This window comes from Lithobates pipiens, unplaced genomic scaffold (assembly GCF_037356315.1).
Source record: "Lithobates pipiens isolate NorthernLeopardFrog02 unplaced genomic scaffold, aLitPip1_a1.2 Scaffold_13, whole genome shotgun sequence".
NCBI classification, from domain to species: Eukaryota; Metazoa; Chordata; class Amphibia; order Anura; family Ranidae; genus Lithobates; species Lithobates pipiens.
Window position 1 is genome coordinate 129,772,951 of NW_027507718.1, and position 20,168 is coordinate 129,793,118.

A 20,168-nucleotide genomic window follows, 5' to 3' on the forward strand; every position below is an offset into this window, starting at 1 on the left:
GGAGTGTGATGCCAGGGGTCGTTGAAAAAAAGACAGCCAGGGCTGAGATCTGCCCCTTGATGGTGCTCAATGCCAATCTCTGGTCTACTCCTCGCTGGAGAAACAGCAGGATCCTTGGTATGGAAAAGGAATGCGGATGCCTACCATTCTCCTGACACATGGAGATGTAAGCCTTCTAGGTACGATGATATATCTTCCTAGAAGAAGACATCCGTGCCCTCAACATAGTCGGAATCACCGAGTCCGACAGACCCCGGTTCCTCAACCCCTGGCTCTCAACAGCCATGCCGTTAAAACCAGCGATGGTAAAGCAGGATGAAAGAAGGTCCTCTCGCAACGGCAGTCGCCAAGGAGCGTCTGCCACCAGACGCACCAGATCTGCGTACCAGGGACGCTGAGGTCAATCTGGGGCAACCAGTATCACTGGGATCCCCTCGGCTTCCACTCTGCGAAGCAGACGTGGTAACAATTTCCGTGGAGGAAAGGCGTAGATCAGCTGATACTGATCCCACGGGGCCACCAGAGCTTCTGACGCGTCTGCCCACGGATCTCTTGTCCTGGATACGAATCTTGGCACCTTCTGATTGAGACGGGAGGCCAATAGATCCACATCTGGTGTGCCCCACTTCAGGCGCAGTAGCCTGAACATCTCCGGATGCAATGCCCATTCTCCTGGGTCCAGCATCTGCCGACTCAGGTAGTCCACCTGCCAGTTTTCCACACCCGGGATGTAAATGGCCGAGAGGGCCGGAACATGTCGCTCTGTCCACCGAAGTATGTGAGCGACCTCCCGAGCAGTGGCTGCACTTCTTGTTCCCCCTTGGTGATTTATGTATGCCACCGCTGTAGCGTTGTCCGACTGAATCCTGATCGGACGCCCTTGAAGACTCACCGACCACGTGCGGAGACACAGCCTGATCGCTCTCAATTCAAGCAGATTGATCGGCAACTCCTATTCTACCATCGACCAGAGACCTCAACCACCAGATCAGAGAGTCCCTGACTGGTTGGCTCACCTGGATCTGTTGATCCAGGGACAACTGAGGCTTGTTCAATTTTAATCTCCTTCTGCAGTACTCTCGTGTGGAACTGGGCGTAAGGTACTGCCTCGGAGGCTACCATGAGCCCCAGTACTTGCATGCAAAATCGTAGCGACGACCACTTGCGGTTCATCAGCAGTTTCATCACGGACCCAAGAGTCTGCAATTTGTCTGAAGGAAGAAAAAAACTCTCGCTTCCCTGGAGTCCAATAGCAAACCTAGGTACTCCAGACGCTGGGTCGGCACAATCACCGACTTCTTTAGGTTCAACAGCCACCCAAATTCTTGCAGGGTCTGCATGGCGATTGCCACATCCTCCTCTAACTCTGAGGCGGAAGATGCTCTCAGGAGGAGATCGTCCAGGTAGCCCACGATCACGATCCCACGTTGTCTCAGCAACGCTAATACTGGAGCCAATACTTTGGTAAAGACTCAAGGAGCTGATGCCAGACCAAAGGGAAGAGCCACAAATTGGTAATGGGCTTCCCCGACTGCAAAACACAGACATTTTTGATGCCGAAGGCATATGGGTGTGTGCAGGAACGCATCCTGGAAGTCTAAGGACGCCAGGGAGTCCCCTTGATGGAGTGCAGCGACTACTGAGCGAACTGATTCCATCTTGAACCTCTGCACTTTTACAAAGTGATTGAGGGCTTTCAAGTCCAAGATTGGACGTACACCTTCCTTCTTGGGAACCACAAACAGATTTGAGTAGAATCCCTGGAAGCGTTCCGGCTCCAGAACAGGTACAATCATCCCTTGATTCAGCAAGTCCCTTACCGCCCCCAACAGGGCCTCCCGGCGAACCCGGGGACATGGGTATGCTGGAGGGGAAGAATCCGTTTGGCGGCCAAGAGAGGAACTCTATCTTGTAGCCTGTGGAAATCAGATCGCAGACCCATTGGTTGGATAACCGGGAGGACCACCGGGCTGCAAACTCCCGAAGGTGACCCCCCACTTGAGACATGGGTGGGGGCAAACCTTCATGCGGTAGCACTTTTGTTCGTAGGCTTGTTAGGCTTGCGGTTCCAGGGATGTTTTTGACCGTCCGTGGGTGTCCTGTCGGGCTGGGGACGTTTTATCGAAGCACCAGGCGGATGAAAAAGCCGATTCTAAGCGGAAAAAGAGGGCCCTTACCTGCGGCGTGGCTCCTCAGCCGTCCTGGCCTTTGGGAGTAGAGTATTCTTACCACCAGTGGCATTTTTAATAATGTCATCTAACGAGGCTCCAAAGAGCCGGTCGCCAAGGAAAGGAAGATTTGTCAGGGCTTTTTTGGATGCCTTGTCAGCCGACCAGCATTTTAGCCAAATTAGGCGCCTCAGCACCACAGCTGACACTGAAGCCCTGGATAACAGAGGGAGAGTATCCAGGGCCACGTCACAAATGTACTTAAGGCCTTGCACTAGTTGGTCTGCTAGTTCCACGCAGACAGGGGAGGCCTGTTGCTCTCCCAATTCGCGGTGCAAAAGTTTTGCCCACTCAGTCAGTGTCTGCGACACCAGTGCGGATGCCAGTACAGGTCGCAGGCTGACCCCACAACCGTAAACAAGGAACGAGCCACCGCCTCGGTCTTCCTGTGCGTGGGATCCTTGAATGCAGGAGTCCCCTCAAACTGGATTGTGGTTACTTTATTTAACCTGGATACTGGGGGGTCCACGACTGGAGGAGCCGACCGCTTTTTGAGAAGGCTTTCCTCAAAGGGGTAACGGACCGCCATGTAGTTGGGGACCGCAGAGGTCCGTTGCGGGTGATCCCATTTCTTGTAAATGAACTTATCAAAATAAGTCAGGTACGGGAACACCTTAGGTGAACGTGCTGGCTTACAGGGCCCAAAAGGGACCGCTACCTCAGCAGAGGAATCCACTGGCCCCTGAATCTTCAGGGTATCACGTACAGCTGTGATAAGTGCTCCAATCGCTTTGTCGCGCACGGACCCAGACGGGGACTCATCCTCAGAGCAGGGGTCACCGGCCTCAGCAGGACCCGAGTCTGCGTCAGAGCTCTCCCCAGAGAACGGGGGGGGGGGGCTAATTGAGGACCGCCGTAAGTGTGTCCATAGGGACTGCCCAGTCCGCAGGTGACCCGGTTGCAATTGCGTGGATTTCAGGGGAAGAAATACCAGTTTCTGAAGCCATGCTGACCCTACCCTGTCTGCCACCTGAAGGACAATGACAGTCCCACCCTCCTGCTGTCGCTGACTGAGGGGCTCTAACCCGCTGGACTCACCACCCTGGGCAGTTCCGCTCTGTATTACCGCAGTGCCTGATGATCCTCAGCGCTCCCAGATGCAGAGATAGCAAAACTGTCGGTGGCCGGCCGGTCGCACGATCGGTGAGCGATCTGACACACGTGTCCAGAATCACAGGATAAACCTCCCAGCGCTCTGTGATGACCAAACAGGAAGCTGAGGGCACAGGGACTGCTGCTAGAGCACAAAAAACACGATCCGGCTACAAGAAAATGGCCGCCAGTTTCATCTTTAGGGTCTCCCGCACAGCTGTGATAAGTGCTCCCACAAGCTCTTTTTCCTGCGTGGACCCAGACACAGAGTAATTCTCACTGTCTGAATGGTCCGCATCCTCTGACATGTCAGAACAGGCGCCGCCTGCCACAGCGGGACCAGAGTCTGAACCAGAGCTTTCCTCAGAAGACGGTGGTGGGGAGAGGGCATTTTTTAACCCCCTTGTGCCCGCACGCCGCTTCCACCCTGGCAAAAAAGGCCTCCAGGACTGCCGACAGAGCGTCCATAGGCACCGCAGGTGCAGGGGAACCAGTTGCCATAACAGGGATGTCTGGGGAAGAAGCGCTATGCTGATCCACACTCACCTGTCACCACTTAGGGACCTAAGGCAAGTCATACAAAATGTCCACCCTCCTAGCTGCCACAGACGGAGGGCCCCCCCGCAGGACTCACCACCCTAACCCAGGTACTGCGCTGAGCTGCTGCTGTCTGCTCTCACCTGTGTCAGCCACGCTAAAAACGTCTGAGGGCGCCGTGAAGATGACCACAGGACCTCCAGAAAATGAGCGAAAGGAAAAAACTGGCTGTGGCTACAGATAAAATGGCCGCGGTCCACGCGGCAGCCTCCCCACATGGCATACACACCAGAACACCTCACCATGGCCCAGAAACAGGGAAGAGGACGAGCGGATCCCCAACATCCAGCGAAGCCCCCTGCCAGGACCCCCGACCAGGTATGCGCACCAGAGAGAGAGAGAGAGAGAGAGAGAGAGAGAGAGAGAGAGAGAGAGAGAGAGAGAGAGAGAGAGAGAGAGAGAGAGAGAGAGAGAGAGAGACCCCCTAGTCAACCTCCCAGGGAATGCCCAGCTGTTCTATCCTGCCGAGACATGTGGTACCATACTTACCCCTCCTGTAGGGACTGCTGGATGCATTCCACGGACAGACCAATCACCTGAGCAGTACGGGGGTGGCTGTTGGCCACGGCACACTGACACGGACAGCAGTAGCCCAGTCATATGTGTGCCCCAGAGCATATAGCTCACCGGCCGACCCCGGATCAGACGGGGCATGCCGTGGCTGACCCAGCGCATAGCTAATGTCTGCTCGCGCTCGATGGCCAGGCTGGGGAGACTACAAGGATCTATATTATCCAGCCTGTCACCCAGCCCGACTGTTGAATGTAGATCACAAGAAAAATGCAGAAAAAAGAAAAAATTCCCAGGACCAATGGTCTCACCGGGAGCCAGGTCCTTCTACACTAGGCAGAAAAAAACTGAGCCGCTGGATGCAGTGAGGGGTTATAACCAGTAGGACCGCCCCATGGGTGGTACTGTACAGTTTTGCTGTTTTCAACATGTTCTGCTTAGTCCTCTACTAAAGGGGCGAAATAACCCTAAGGTCAAGATGAAGATGCTGTGTCCGTCAATGAATGAAAGAGAAATACAGCCTGCTTGGGAATGCAAACTCCTCCGGACTGACATTCCCCTATCAAGGGATTTTAATATTTGCCCACTGCTTGAATCAGGACTGAAGGCTCTTGAGAACTGAGGCAGAGTGCCGTCAAGTTTTTGGGAAGTCTATGTACAGCACCCTGCGTAGCCATGATCTGCAATCGAACAGAGAAGCACAGAGACCCAGTGATGACATCACTGAGTCTAAAAGAAGACGTGTAATAAGAACCAGTTTTATTTAAATATTTATTTAGCATATTGATGATGCAGAGAAGAGGAACCAGGGAAGGCAAAATATAAGCAGATTAGACTTCAGCTTCAACTAAATTTACGCCCTATATGCATATTCACCCTGTAACTTAGTTGGGATCCTCTGAAGTGGAAACTAACCTTTCTGGGCCAAAGTCCCATCAATAGAATGCTTAGCTACTCACATTTTCACCGACCAAAGAAACAGGCAAACACAAACATTCCTCCTAATTTCAAATATCATTATCTGGTTATTTTTCCCAATAATAGGAACATAGGGAGATGTTCCAGCTAATGGCTTCCAATCCTTCTCTATTAGCAAAAATGTGACCAACTAGCAGTTTCCTTTAAGGCTGGGTTCACACCGCAGCAAGGAGTGGCTCACAGCAGGGGTGCATCCACATTTACCGTTTCAGATCCGATTTCAGCCCAAATATTTGGCTGAATTCAGACCTGAAAATGGACCAGAAGATGCTCAGGACTCCTGTGCAATTCGCACCAGAGTCGCTCCGGAGATGTGTGAACCGGCTCCATAGAGAGCGGGTCACAATCTCCTGAAATACAAATTGGATGTGGGGAACCCACATCCAATTCAATCGTGTGAACCCAGCCTAAAGTTTAATTGTGCAATTATGGGAAGGCATCTCCCTATCCCTTGGTTCCTTAGACATTTATGGCCAACTGTACAGTGGAATAAAAATATAAAAAGGTAGCAAAAAGGAAATGCAGAAGATGTAGCCCACAGTAACAAATCCATATTTTCTGTAGAAGTAGTTGGAAGATGGCAGAGAATATGCATAATTATTTTAGAGAAAATTATTTTCTCACTGACACTTTACCACAAGCTTCTTTATGTCCATTAGTATAGCTAATTACTTTTCAAAGTATTTCTAGCTGCAGAATTTTGATATAACACTTTTGAATCACTGAATTTATCCAATATTTGTGTTATAAGTTTTATTGAATGTCTGCAGAGCACATATCTTTTCAGTTTGCTACTTTCAGTAACAGCAGAATGTAGAAAAAGCTACCTAGAAGAGGAAAGGAAAAACTGATAGATTAAAGTTGAACTCCAGGCAAAAATAAAAAGCAGATTATAAAAACACAAATACAGTTCTGTATTCATAACCAAGTCAATAAGTGTTTTTATTTTTTTTCTTTATAAATACAACTACTGTTTTAGTACTTGATTTTCACTTGATATTAGCATCTTGCAACCCCCTACACAGCCGCACTAATACTGGGCGAGGAAGGGTTGGGAGACGGGGAACCAATCTGATGTGCTGTATGCAAATTTGTTGGCAAGGAACGTACTTAAGCTGTTCAAACATAGCTTTCTTATGTTCAGCCTGCGGGCTAAGTGCCCAGACCAGCGCCAACAAGTCCAACCACAGATCAAATTTCAGCCAAGCCAGCTTCAATTGGCTGAAATTCAGGCAGAAAAAGGCCAACTTACGAGGACAGAGAACATAGTAGTTAAGGAGATTAGGTCATCAGTCTGTTGCTGAGGGTGAAGAGAGGACATCACTATTCCTTAAAGAGGAACTTCATCTGGTTACACAAAGTTAAGTCATCGGCTACACGTACTGTAACTGTCGACTTAAGAAACACATACTGGCCAACCCAAAAAAACTGGCTTCCTCACACCCCATTCTTGGCATTTTCTCTCTTCTGCACCTCCATCTTGGATTTGAAAGCTATCCGTCACTTCCTGGTCTCTCACAGCTGGTCCCCTGCACATGTGCGAGAGTGGCAGCCTGAGGGGAGATGGTCTTGAAGCCTCCTGGGATGTGCGATATATCCCAGGTGGCTGAGGGCAGCAAGGGTGATGTAATCCTCGCCTAGGTGAGGAAATAAAAAAAATGGGGGAGAGCACCATGAAAAAACATACTTGTTTTACTAAAAAATAACATAAAATAAATTGCATGCATATGCGGAACAGGAAGTGGGTGGAGGAAGCAAATGAGAGGAAATTCACTTTTTGTTGAAGGTCTGCTTTGTTGTTTGTTTGTGGTGTTATGTTGTGTAAATCTCAGGACTGAATTAACAAATGCAAATCCTTGGAAAATTTCTCAAATAAATATACACAGTATGTATAGAATATATACATACACACACTTGCCTGGAGTTCAGCTTTAAAAAAAAAAAAAAAAAGTCAAAACACATGCAAAAATTTTAATGAAATACCTGTTGGTGACAGTGGATGGAGGCGTGCTGGAGAGAGCGACCGCTGATTTATCTTTATAGAAACAATTACACATTTACTGTAACATGAAAATTGTTTTTTTCAATAACATTATGATAATTCGTTTAAAGAGATAGCTCACCTGTCTGACATGTTATTTGTGTTTCTCCTGAAACAGAACCTGTGCCCACTGCAGTGCCTAAACAGCATTCCAACAAAGAATGTATATCGAAATGAAAATGCTACACTTAAGAGGTCATTGCTACCAAAGAGGATAATGAACTTAAAGTGTATGTTCTAGACAATTCTTTTTTTCTTTTTTTTAAAGTTTTAGGCAGGGTAGAGTTCAAACCCATATCAGGTTTTTTTTGTGTCTGTGTACTTTACTTCCTGAAAAATAGCCAAGAAATGCCACAGCATTTGAGCTGTTAGGCCTTAACCCCTTACTGACCGCCCTATAGCAGATTTACTGCTACAGGGTGGTCGTTCTGTGCAAAATCGCATGTGTGTGTGCCAAGGATTTTTATTTTATCCTGAAAGGACACATAACTTGGAGAGAAGGAAGACAGCGCAGTGTAGGAGCACATCTACTAGAGAACCCCTTGACTTCCTGTTCCAGAGACACAACCGGAGGTTAGAGGAAATGTTTCAAAGTTAGGGGAATTTCTCTTTGACAGTCGTCCTCATTGGAAGATATCCAGTTACCATATGTTTTGGCTACAACTCTAAAAATTTGTATTTCCCGTGTTTTTTTGTCTACGTGACACTGGTCACCAGCACAGATGAGTGATTCTCCCCAATGCAAACACAGACAGGAATAAAAACTTGACACGTCATCCAAAAGTAAAAAAAAAATAAAATAAATTGCATTGAGATTTAAAGAGAAGAGTCAAATGATGAATAAAGACTATAGGCTTACTTACGCATAGTCTGACGCCTTACAGATACCTGCAACACAAAGCAGAGTTGGAACTAGATTACAAAACTATGCATCCATTTTACGCATACATATGTGAATTCAGTAGTGGTATATAACACTGCAAAATTGGTAATTAGACGTTAGAAAAGTCTTTTTTCAGGATTATACCTGTCAGCCTCAACAAATTCCATTAAAGCAGACCTTCACCCCAAAACCTATTTTTTTTTTTTCATTTGTTATTTTTTTGTGCTGCAGGATAGCACTTGTTCCTTTGCACCCAATCCTTCAGTTCCTGATGGCAGAGACCTTTGGCATATCTGAACATGCGTGGGTGTGCCACATGCATACGTGAATACAGCATAAAGTGCAGGGTTTTGTGTTCGGCCTGCACATGTGCTGAGGAATCATTTCATCACAGACCAGCAAAGCTTTCAGGATGGCCAAGTTGGTGGAGGTCAGAGAATTATTTCTCACCATTTCACAAGTACAAAATATTGACACTTTTTCTATAACCTGTTTACAATAGCCCTGCTGTACATTTACTTGTCACAGGCAGGTTGATGAAGTATGGTTGCTGAATTACAATTATTGTACTGAAAAATGCCTAATACTTAGGAATCTATACACTTTCTTTTAATTGACCTGACTGATAAGGTGCTGACATATGTATCAATTACAACTATACTGTAAATAGGTAAAATATATTGAAAATATTTATAATCGTATGAAATACAAAATAAATTGGGCATAGAAAAAAAAAATTAAATGGTAAAGTGATCATTGATTCACTGAAGAAATTCATCCAGTGAAAAAATTATGTGCATTCTCATAAGATTTAATTTGATTCCTCCTATATATTATTTGGCACTCACAGGGCACACTTTTGTAAGTTCAAATCTTGTTGGAGAACATTGATAGTACAGTGGCAGCCATTTTTTTTTAAATTGAGCAAAAAAAATTGTGCTGTTTTGGCCAAACCTTGTTAAATAACAGAAGCCCATTTTATAAGCCGATACTTGCTATCCAAGATGTTAAAACATGTATAAACAATTTCAACACCAGCATAGCGAATGTTGGCAGAATGTAATTTCTGTTTTTATCACTTCTTCTGCTATGATGATACCAGCCCACATAGGCCTTTAGTACTGGGGTCGGGGGGGTCAAGGAAGGAGAGAGCGATATCCCACCTACCTGCCCATGATGCCCAAGTAGATATCAAAACTTACTACTGCTGCAGGAGGCTGAATGATACAGCCCACTGTTTCTCTAAATCTTTTAATTTCAGTTTCTTCATCTTCCAGTCTTTCCCCAGGCTGTGCAGGTTTTATCTGAATATGAAAACGCCGTGGTTCTTCATCATCATCATCAAAATCAGAGTCACTTGAAGAGCAACAGGTAGTTGCAGGTTCTCCTGTTTTGTTGTTAAGAATCATAGAATAGCAGCTATGTTAATCAGTTAAGCTTAACTGCATTATACTAAGGCAATCAAACCACCTACATTGTTACGTTTACTTTGGTATTACTTACCATTGCAGATTCTTTCTGTCCCTGGATGCGGAGAAGGCATTAGATAGAGTGGCCTGGGACTATATGCCTGAAGTACTCAACGCGCTTGGCATTCGAGAACGTATGTTACAACTCATCTTAGCATTCTACTCCTCCCCAACACCAAAGTCCAAGTCAATGGCCACCTATCAAATGCCTTCTCAACATCAAATGGTACACGTCAAGGTTGCCCTCTCTCCCCACATTAATACTTGTTCTCACCCTTGAACTGCTATTCTGCTGCCTCAGGTCTAACCCTGATATCAAAGGTCTCTCAATCTCCAAGACTACCTATAAACTAGCTGCTTTGCTCTTATTTCTAACAGAACCACATATTGTGATACCCAAGTTGCTCAGAGATTTCACCACATTCAAAACTTTGACCAATTTACAAATAAACTTCTTGAAATCACAAGCACCAAATATCTCCCTATAGAAAAATACGCTTGCATATTGCCAAGCAAACTTCCCATTTAGCTGGAGTCGTGATTCGATCACCTACCTTGGGATCCAACGGTCTTCCAAAATAGCCGACCTATACACCAAAAACTACCTCCCGATCCTTCAAAACATTCAACGCGACTTAAAGTTCTGGGGTATCTTTTCATGGTTTGGCAGAGGGTTGATTGCCAAAATGAATATTCTCCTGAGAATATTGTACGTAATGCAAGCGGTACCCATAAGAATACCGCAGAGCTTGCATGGAATTTATTTGGGGTAAATCACACCCTAGATTAACCACCTCAATACAGTGCACTTACACCCCCTTCCTGACCAGACCAATTTTCAGCGCTCTCACAGTTTGAATGACAATTACTCAGTCATGCGACACTATAGCCATATGAAACTTGCGTCCTTTTTTCCACACAAATAGAGCTTTCTTTTAGTGGTATTTAATCACTAGTGGGTTTTTTATTTTTTGTGCTATAAATAAAATAAAACTTAAATTTTGAGAAAAAAATGCCTTTTTCTTTGTTTCGGTCATAAATTTTTGCTAATTAGTAATTTTTCTTCATACATTTTGACCAAAATTTATACTGCTACATATCTTTGGTAAAAATAACCTACATTAGTGTATATTATTTGGTCTTTGTGAAAGTTATAGAGTCTACAAACTATGGTGCCAATCGCTGAAAATTGATCACAGCATATGCATACAACATATGCATACAACAAATTACACCCCAAAATACATTCTGCTACTCTTCCCGAGTATGGCGATACGACATGTGTGAGACTTTTACACAGCCTGGCCACATACAGAGCACCAACATTGTTGCAGTACCTTCAGACGTTCTACAGGCAAAAATGACGCATCTCATTTCTCAACCACCTATTACACTTTTGAAGGCCCTGGAATACCAGGACAATGGAATTTCCCATAAAATGACCCCATTTTGGAAAGCAAACACCCCAACGTATAATCTGCGAGGCATAGTGAGTCTTTTGAACGGTTCATTTTTTTCCAGAAGTTTTTGGAATAAGTGGAAAAAAATGAAAAAGCATTTTTTTTTTTTTTTTTTTACACAAAGTTGTCAATTTATAAGATATTTCTAACACATAGCATGTATATAGCAAAAATTACACCCCAAAACACATTCTGCTACTCCCAAGTATGGTGATACCACATGTGTAGGACTTTTACACAGCCTGGTCACATAGAGAGGCCGAACATTGAAGTAGTACGTTCAGGCGTTCTAGGAGCATAAATGACACATCTCATTTCATTCCTACCTATCACACTTTTGAAGGTCCTGGACCACCAGGACAGTGAAATTACCAACAAAATGACCTTATTTTGGAAAGCAAACACCCCAACGTATATTCTATGAGACATGGGCTGCAAATAGGTACTCCGATGGCCTGGCGACAGGTACTCGGGTACTCTGATGGCCTGGCGACAGGTACTCTGGTACCACGATGGACCGCGACAGGTACTCTGGTACCACGATGGACCGCGACAGGTACTCTGGTACCACGATGGACTGCGACAGGTACTCGGGTACCACGATGGACCGCGACAGGTACTCGGGTACCACGATGGACCGCGACAGGTACTCGGGTATTCTGATGGGCCGTGACAGGTACTCGGGTACTCTGATGGCCTGGCGACAGGTACTCGGGTACCACGATGGACCGCGACAGGTACTCGGGTACCACGATGGACCGCGACAGGTACTCGGGTACCACGATGGACCGCGACAGGTACTCGGGTACCACGATGGACCGCGACAGGTACTCGGGTACCACGATGGACCGCGACAGGTACTCGGGTACCACGATGGACCGCGACAGGTACTCGGGTACCACGATGGACCGCGACAGGTACTCGGGTATTCTGATGGGCCGTGACAGGTACTCGGGTACTCTGATGGACTGTGACAGGTACTCGGGTACTCTGATGGACTGTGACAGGTACTCGGGTACTCTGATGGACTGTGACAGGTACTCGGGTACTCTGATGGACTGTGACAGGTACTCGGGTACTCTGATGGACTGTGACAGGTACTATGAGGGGTGGTGACAGGTCCTCTTTATTGGGGGGGGGCAATAAGTGTGATTTGTGTACACTGTAGGCGGTAACGAGATGTTAACGCAATCTCCTTCTCACACACGATCGGTGAGGAGGAGAACCCGGTAACATCTAGTTACCGCAGTTTGTTTACATTTTAGTGATTGGCTGTGAAAGAATCACAGCCGATCACGTGGGTAAACAGCCGGCCAATGGCTGTTTACCAGCATCGGTGACGAGCAGTGTTCCCGGGGAAAACGCCGCCACCAACACACTCGCGCTCATGCGCCGTGCACAGTGGCTGTGTGACCATCTGTGATCGGCCGTGATCACGTGGTAAACAGCCATAACCAATGGCTGTTCACCCCCTTCGGTGGCGAGCGGTGTCTCCGTGACACGCCGCCACCGAAGAAACAGGGATGCGTGCGCACGATCGCGCGCATTCCCTGTTTAAACGGGAGGCCATAATATGACTCACAATAGGTGCGTCGTCTGGCCGTCATTTGACTGCCGGCGGTCAGAAAGAAGTTAAGCTTTGAGAGGCTAACACTACCCAAGATGATAGGAGACATAGGCCTTCCAGACATTGTTAAATATCACTGGGCCTGTCAGTTAGCGAGAATAATAGACTGGAACATCCATTCTCATATACATACACCTCGAACACGCGTTTTCCCCACTACCATTACACAAACTTCCATGGACCGTTTCAACTTGCACACCACCAGAATGCAAACTATACCCTTTAATTGGCAACATGCTACAAATTTTCAGAATGGCATGCCATACATTTAAAATATCCTCAACGGGCCTGTTAACCCCCATCCGTCACAACCCGGAATTCTTACCAGGTCTAACAGGCACCTTTCTCTCGGAAATTTGGCCCCACACCGACGTCTGAGCTGGAACGTCTTCTCAAAAGGGCAACTTCCTGACCCATCCCGCACTGATGCCAGGCCACTCCTTCCCCTTCTGGACGTACGTCCAACTAAGACATTTTCTAAATAACCCCCAATCACGCTCCGAATATTCTAGACTACACACACCATTCGAAGCAATATGTACAAGAAAAGACCCACAAAAGACACCAGATTTCAGATATGTATTCTTATCCTGTTTTCTGATCATAGCCCCATAGCTGGGAAAGGGAACTTTTAATAGACCTCTCAGAAGATTGGCAAAATATCTACTCTTATATCCATAAGGGGACGATCAATGTTTTTGCACAGGAAAATGGCTTCAAGGTTTTTTTTAGAGGCTACCAAACCCCTCTTAGCCCTTGTACACACGGTCGGACATTCCGACGGAAAATGTTCGGACCGTGTTGTCGGATAATCTGACCGTGTGTGGGCTTCGTCTGACTTTTTCCGTCGGAATGTCCGACCAACAAAGTTTGAGAGCTGGATATAAAAAATTTCCGACAACATGATCCGATCGAACTTTGTCCGATCGTTTGTAGAAAATTCTGATCGGACAAAGTGCCACGCATGCTCAGATTAAATTTCTAGATCAAAGCAATTGGCTGCTAGCCTGAACGTAGTCTCGTCGTAACTAAATAACGTCATCACGTTACGAACAATCGGATTTTCCGACAACTTTGACCGACCGTGTGTATGCAACACCAGTTTCGGACAAAATCCGTCAGACAAAATCCGACGGATTTTGTTGTCGAAATGTCCAACCGTGTGTACAAGGGCTAAGACTACACATTCTCTCCTGCTACCCCCTCCCCCCAAATTTGGCAATGCTCTGACGAGGAAGGCTCACTCCTGCTCTCTAATCCAACCCTTTTGGAAACAAGTCCATCGCCCCACTACTCTGCCATCCCTAAAAATGACCATCACCGTTCCCTAACCTTACATTTATTAAACACAGCTAAGATGTGTATACCAACCCAGTGGAAATCAGTAAATCCTCCAACTACAGTAGATTGGATTAGACACAAAGTTGCAGAAATGGAAGAACTCTTAAATCAAGCCAACAACACACCCTCCAAGATTCAGAAAACTTGGTCCTGTTGGCACCACTTTCAAACAACAAATATTCCCAATTACCAGCTCAATGAAAAATGCTGACACAGTGTTTGGTCAAAGGAGGAGGAGGAAGGGTCTATATCCCTCCCCCCTTATCTTTCCTTCTGCCCCCCCCATCTACCTATTCACTGTGGAAACACAGAGGAAGTAAACAAGTGAAGCTTCAACTTTGAGTGGAACTCTGCTTTGCACATGATTTTGTGTGTCGCATAGGTCTAGCCTATTTGATTGAATGTTTCTTTTTAGGCAGCAAGTTTCTTGCGATTTTAAATGTTGCAGTTTGCTGCGTGACAAGTGACAACTGTGGCAGAATCACATTGCATTTGTGGTGCTATTAAAGTGGTTGTATACCCTTTTTTGTAACTTTTACCTACAGGAAAGTCTATAATAAGGCTTACCTGTAGGTAAAAAAAATATCTCCTAAACCTGTACGGTTTAGGAGATATTCCCCTCGGTATGCGCCGCTGACTGCAGCGGCGCATGCGCACGAGGGGATTCTCGGCCTGAAAATCCGTCAGTGGCCGGAAAGAAATCTCCCGCGCGCATGCGCGGGAGTGATGATATCGCGGCTCCGGCCACTCACAGCGCCGGAGCCGCGATACCCGGAAGAAACGCCGAGGGAGCATGTCAGCTCCCTCGGCGTGGATCGTGCCAGATGTCGGGGCCTCGTTCTAAGGTATTTCATAATGAGCTAGTATGCGGTGCATACTAGCTCATTATGCCTTTTGCTTTGCAGGTGTTAAAAAAAAAAAAAATAGCGGGTTTACTACCGCTTTAAGAGATAATGGCATCCAAATGTGCTTTGCGCAGTGATCACCACAAGATTTGGAATCGCAGGTAAATTCACAGTAATTCTGACCAAATCATACAGGGCGAATGGAGCCTTACTTCTGACACAAACACTGACCTCCTAGAACTAGAACATTCTACTTTACTTGGGTCCTCATGGAACCAGGTGTGCTAAAATCTTTTACACTTCCATATAAGATCATTCTAGCCAAATTATCCCTAAAAAAAAAAAAAAAAAAAAAGTTTAGGCTGGGTTCGCACATGTCCAGCTGCGGTTTGCAGTTCGCAGCTTTTATGTTCAACAGTTCAGGTGTGATTCAGGGGTGAATTTTTCAGGTGCGATTCAGGGGTGAAACCGGCTCTATTGAAAGCTGGTCACATTCCGATGTAATGCAAATTGGATGCGGCCAAAAAAATTATCCAATTCACATATATGTGAACCCAGCCTCAAACTCCTGATCAGATGGCATGAAGGTGCATGCACTTTGCACAGAATACCTGAAATGTCAGACAAATCTTGGAAGGGTGGAATGGAAAAAGTCACTGCTTAACATCTGGTGGGACTGCCCAGCCATTAAAGGCATTCTGGAATCAGATTTTCAACATTTATCATCAGTTCACCCCCCACAAACAGCCTTCTCTCTTTAAGAAGTACAGCCAAAGCTTGTTTGTCTGTCTCCTGTAGATCACAGAAGTGCAGTTCATTCTGCACTCCTGTGGCCTGTTTTCAGCAGACAGCAGGTTGAAGTTACAGAGTCAGTTCTAGGCTTGCAACCAGGCGAGGGCAGAACAGAGAGCTGGTGACTGACAGTCACCAGCTCCTTGCTCAGGGAACCATGAGAACTGAGTGATCGGCAGTGTTAAATTGCTCGGTTCTCAGTCTTAGAGGCGTCAGGGGACAGATGCAGCATGGGACCGATGCTGCATCCCCCTAGGCAAGTATGATTAGTAAATAAAAAGAGAACCCATACTTCTCTTACTTTCAGACCTATATCCAGAAAAAAAATGGTTTTGCCTTGCTTCTTCTTGCAACACACACAGCAAATCCGATAAACGATTGCATTAACATTTTATTCTTAGCTTTCAAGAAAAATGAATGTTTGGGGGTTTAACTACCGGTAATCTTCAGGCCTAAAATTAGTATTTATTTTTTAATGTGAAAAAAAAACAGCTATAGCAGTTATGGGGTTAAAAAAAATTACTCATTACATTTGTATCTAAGGCCCCTTTCACACGGGACAGATCCGTGATGATCCGCTTGCTCAGGGGGGATGGCTCCGTTGTCCCCGCTGAGCCGGCGAATAACAGGGCTGTCCCCGCACAACCGCAAACATCTGTTTTCCCCCGTTTACATGCCGCTTTTGCATTAGAAATATTTTTTTCAAAGTATGTATCTTCATTAAAAAAGCCTGTAAAAAAACGCGGCTAAACGAGAGTTACCGCGTTTACAAGATGTTACAGGTGTTTCAAATGCCTCCAAAAAATGCTTCTAAACTCAACTGCCTGGAAACTACTACCCTGTTTCCCCGATAGTAAGACACCCCCGATTGTAAGACGTATCGGGAGTTTCAGAGGGGTCGGCTAATATAAGCCGTACCCCGAAAGTAAGACATATGTCTTACTTTCGGGGAAACACGGGGATATTGCCGCCTCCCTCTCATCTAGCTGCGCGCCGCCTCCTGCCCACGTCCGCACCGTCCCCCTCTCCATACGTCGCCGCGTCTGCCATTTCCCTCTGATCTTAATGAGCGCCGCCTCCTGCCCACGCCTGAGCCGTCCCCCTCTCCATACGTCACCGCGCCGTCCCCTGCACTTGTCACTGCCGCCTCCTGCTTAAAATACGGTAATGCACACAGTATTAATCATGCATCAGTAAAACATACACACTGGCATACTGGGGTATCATCTGCTGTATGTAACCCAGTGGGTATCAGCAGGTGTCACACTGGATTAAATACAGCAGGTGGTACTGTATCACACATAAATCTGTTTTATCCTCCAGTATTCCACTGTTCGTTCTTACCATTTTTCATTGTTTTACATGTTATGCAATGTTGTAGCAAGACATTCTTGGCACTTCCTTTTATAAAACTGTTTTGTGGTGAATACAATACTGTTCAGGTTGTTAATAAATGTTAATTTTATGGTTAAAACAAAAAATTCGACAATTTTTTTCCAATATAAGACATACCCCGAAAGTAAGACATAGTGGGGCTTTTGGGGATAAAAAGAAAGTAAGACACTGTCTTACTTTCGGGGGAAACACGGTATAAACAACCCTGTGTACATGTACTGATAAGTTAACACAGAGGAGAGTTCAGGGGCAGCTGAAAAAAAAACACTCAACTGCTCCTAAATGTCCATTTACCAGCAGCAGTGTACATGAAGCCTTACTATTCTTACAAAATCGTTTGCCAGATTAAGTCACGCACAAAGCCTTCATTTTGTCTGGTTCTTACATTAACTGTCACTTTTATCCTCAGCAACAGAGGTATGAGTAATGCAATACATTAGCCAGATTTGCTGTGAATGACGAACTATTGTTACAGAACATAACACACTGTACATTACAGAAGAAAGCCTGCCAAATACACATTTCTGTCCCCAATTCTGGCTAGATGATTATAAACAAACATAAATTTTTGTTTCTTTCAAGCAAAGATTTCTGAAACGATTCAAGAAGTGTGAAACAAATTCAGAACACTGTGAAGCACATTGTCAGCATTTCTCTACACAGTTAGTGGTCTTCAATATGGTAAAATGGAGACCTGGCTGCAGCATGTTTCCCCGAAAACACACTAGGGCTTATTTTCGGGGGATGTCTTATTTATTTACGGTATGTACAATGACCTTAAAAAAAAATCCTTTTCCTTTAAAGCATGATAGATTGCATGGTGCTTCTGATGTGTCCTTTATCCATCTCCTGTGTCCCGTCCTCTCCCCCTCCCGTTTTGTAGGAATTGTGCCGGTGTGGGATACAGTGTCTCCCTTTGTGATTGTTTTGTGGTAAATAACTTTGTTGCAGCTCCCCTGGGTGTCACATGGTCTGCCTGGGCTCCTCTTCTCCGGGACCCTCGCTGGCGTCGGCCCGCTCCGTGCAGTGGGGAGGGGGGCCGTGGGCATTGGGCGGGAGGATAGCGGAGGAGGGGGGCGCCAGTGTCCCACTGGCGTCGGCCGGTGTTCTGGCGTATAGTGTCCGGCCATGAAATGGTGTCCGGCCCGTACTGCGCATGCGCAGTACGGAGCAGACGAAGCTTTGGAAAATTTCCGAAGCTGAGCGGCGCCTGCGCCGTGAGTGGAGGTGGTATCCCCACCATCCAAGCGGACATAGGGTTGTGAGTATTAAAGGGCCCCTCGCGGACGAGCTTCGCTCGCCACGCTTCGGGCTCGGCCTCGCTACGCTCGGCTCTTTTTTATTCCTACTCTATGTCCACTTGGATAGTGGGGCTAGAACCTGGACTCACGGCGCAGGCGCCGTTCATCCTCGGCAATTTTCGGAATCTGTGTTGCTGTGTACTGCGCATGCGCAGTAAAATGTACTGGAGATTATAGTCTACTAAAATGTAGGACCCTTTAGTCGACTAAAATGTCCTGGAGATTTAGTTGACTAAATATGACTAAAACTAAAACAATTGCAGAAGACTAAAATGGGACTAAAACTAAAATGCCATTTTAGTTCTAAGACTAAAACTAAATCGAAATTTGCTGCCAAAATTAACACTGGCTACCACCTTAGCTCATATCTTACAGCGCTGCACAGTTTTGACCCAAACACAGAGTCAAAGAACAGGAAGACTAAAGGACCCTATGCTGCCTCCCAAAACCTAGTTTTCTGTTTTTTCACCATCACACACAAGGCACCTCATCATCAGCAGTACATAAGATGCCAATTGCAGAGATAATACTCAGAATTCTCCCAGAAGCTTACTTCTCAAGGTGAGCAATATATACCTGTCAAAGTCTCTCCCCCAGAGCAGCAATTGAGGCACTAGCTTCTTGCTGAGAGACAGCTTTAAGCTCACCATACACATTACAATCTGACTTACTGAATTTACTACCCAGGTACCAGCTACAATCTGACCTATTGAATTTACGGTTTTCGCTAGCGATAACAGCAAGTAAATCTGGTAGGCTGGTTGTACCAAAGTTAACTGCTCAACTTGGTACATTCAGCCTGTCAGTACACAGTTCAAATCTTGGCCGTTTCCTGCTGAACTGGCCGAGATTCGAACGTTTATGGCCAACCTTTAGCAGCCCTCATCGGCTATCTTGTCAAAGTGTTGACTCTCTTCATTTGCCGATTGTTAGACCTGCATGCCTGAACGTACTCCAAACTCTTTTAGACTCACCTCTGGAGGGTCTACCCACCAGGGCTTTGGTTGTCTTCTTGACCACCTACTCTTCTACAAGACTCCTCATGTTACAGCTCCAACAGACTGCCAAACTGCATTAACAGCTCGTTTTTGGGTTGAGCGACAACCAATTTTGGAAGAACCGTAGAGATTTAACAATGTAACCTTATGCTTCAATGAGTGGATCCTATCCACTACAAAGGGCCACTCCAATACTAGGAGCTCATGTTCCCATAACCTGTTTAACCGCCCCCTGTGCCATACCACATATTCCTGAAACCAGTTGTCTGTGTGAATATGTCCTTGAGCGACCCACAAGCGCTTTTGCCATTTTCCCTTGGTGAAGGAACTCTGAGGCAACCGAGACACACATTTTACCGTTTCGGTTACCATCCCAGGAACATATGCTGGTATTATATGCCTAACCTACTGTGTTTTGATGTTTCCCTAGATGTTGCAGAAGCGAATTGTATTTTTGCTTTCTTTTCTGAAGCTGAACTCCTGTGCATGACCTGATATAACATGCCCCTGGGCGCCAGATTGACTGAGTACAAGTGTAAGGCTGACTGCAGGTCAGTCTGTGTTTGTAGGAGGAGTCAGGCCACATAAAGCCCGCCCTCCTTTGCCTCCTC

General features: G+C 46.1%; 1 protein-coding gene across 9 annotated transcripts in view; it reads right to left on the reverse strand.

The window, feature by feature from the left end:
* Positions 1-20,168, reverse strand: part of FCHO1 (FCH and mu domain containing endocytic adaptor 1) — a 276,363-nt gene that overhangs the window by 79,116 nt on the left and 177,079 nt on the right. For 7 of the 9 annotated variants that reach the window (XM_077475563.1, XM_077475557.1, XM_077475558.1 and 4 more), the window contains 4 exons: positions 9,532-9,716; positions 8,310-8,334; positions 7,529-7,585; positions 7,389-7,440 (listed from right to left, as the gene is read on the reverse strand). In XM_077475563.1, the coding sequence (XP_077331689.1) occupies positions 7,389-7,440; positions 7,529-7,585; positions 8,310-8,334; positions 9,532-9,716 (319 nt within the window). The remainder of the gene's footprint in view (positions 1-7,388; positions 7,441-7,528; positions 7,586-8,309; positions 8,335-9,531; positions 9,717-20,168) is intronic. The other 2 variants (XM_077475562.1, XM_077475564.1) reach the window with 1 other exon arrangement.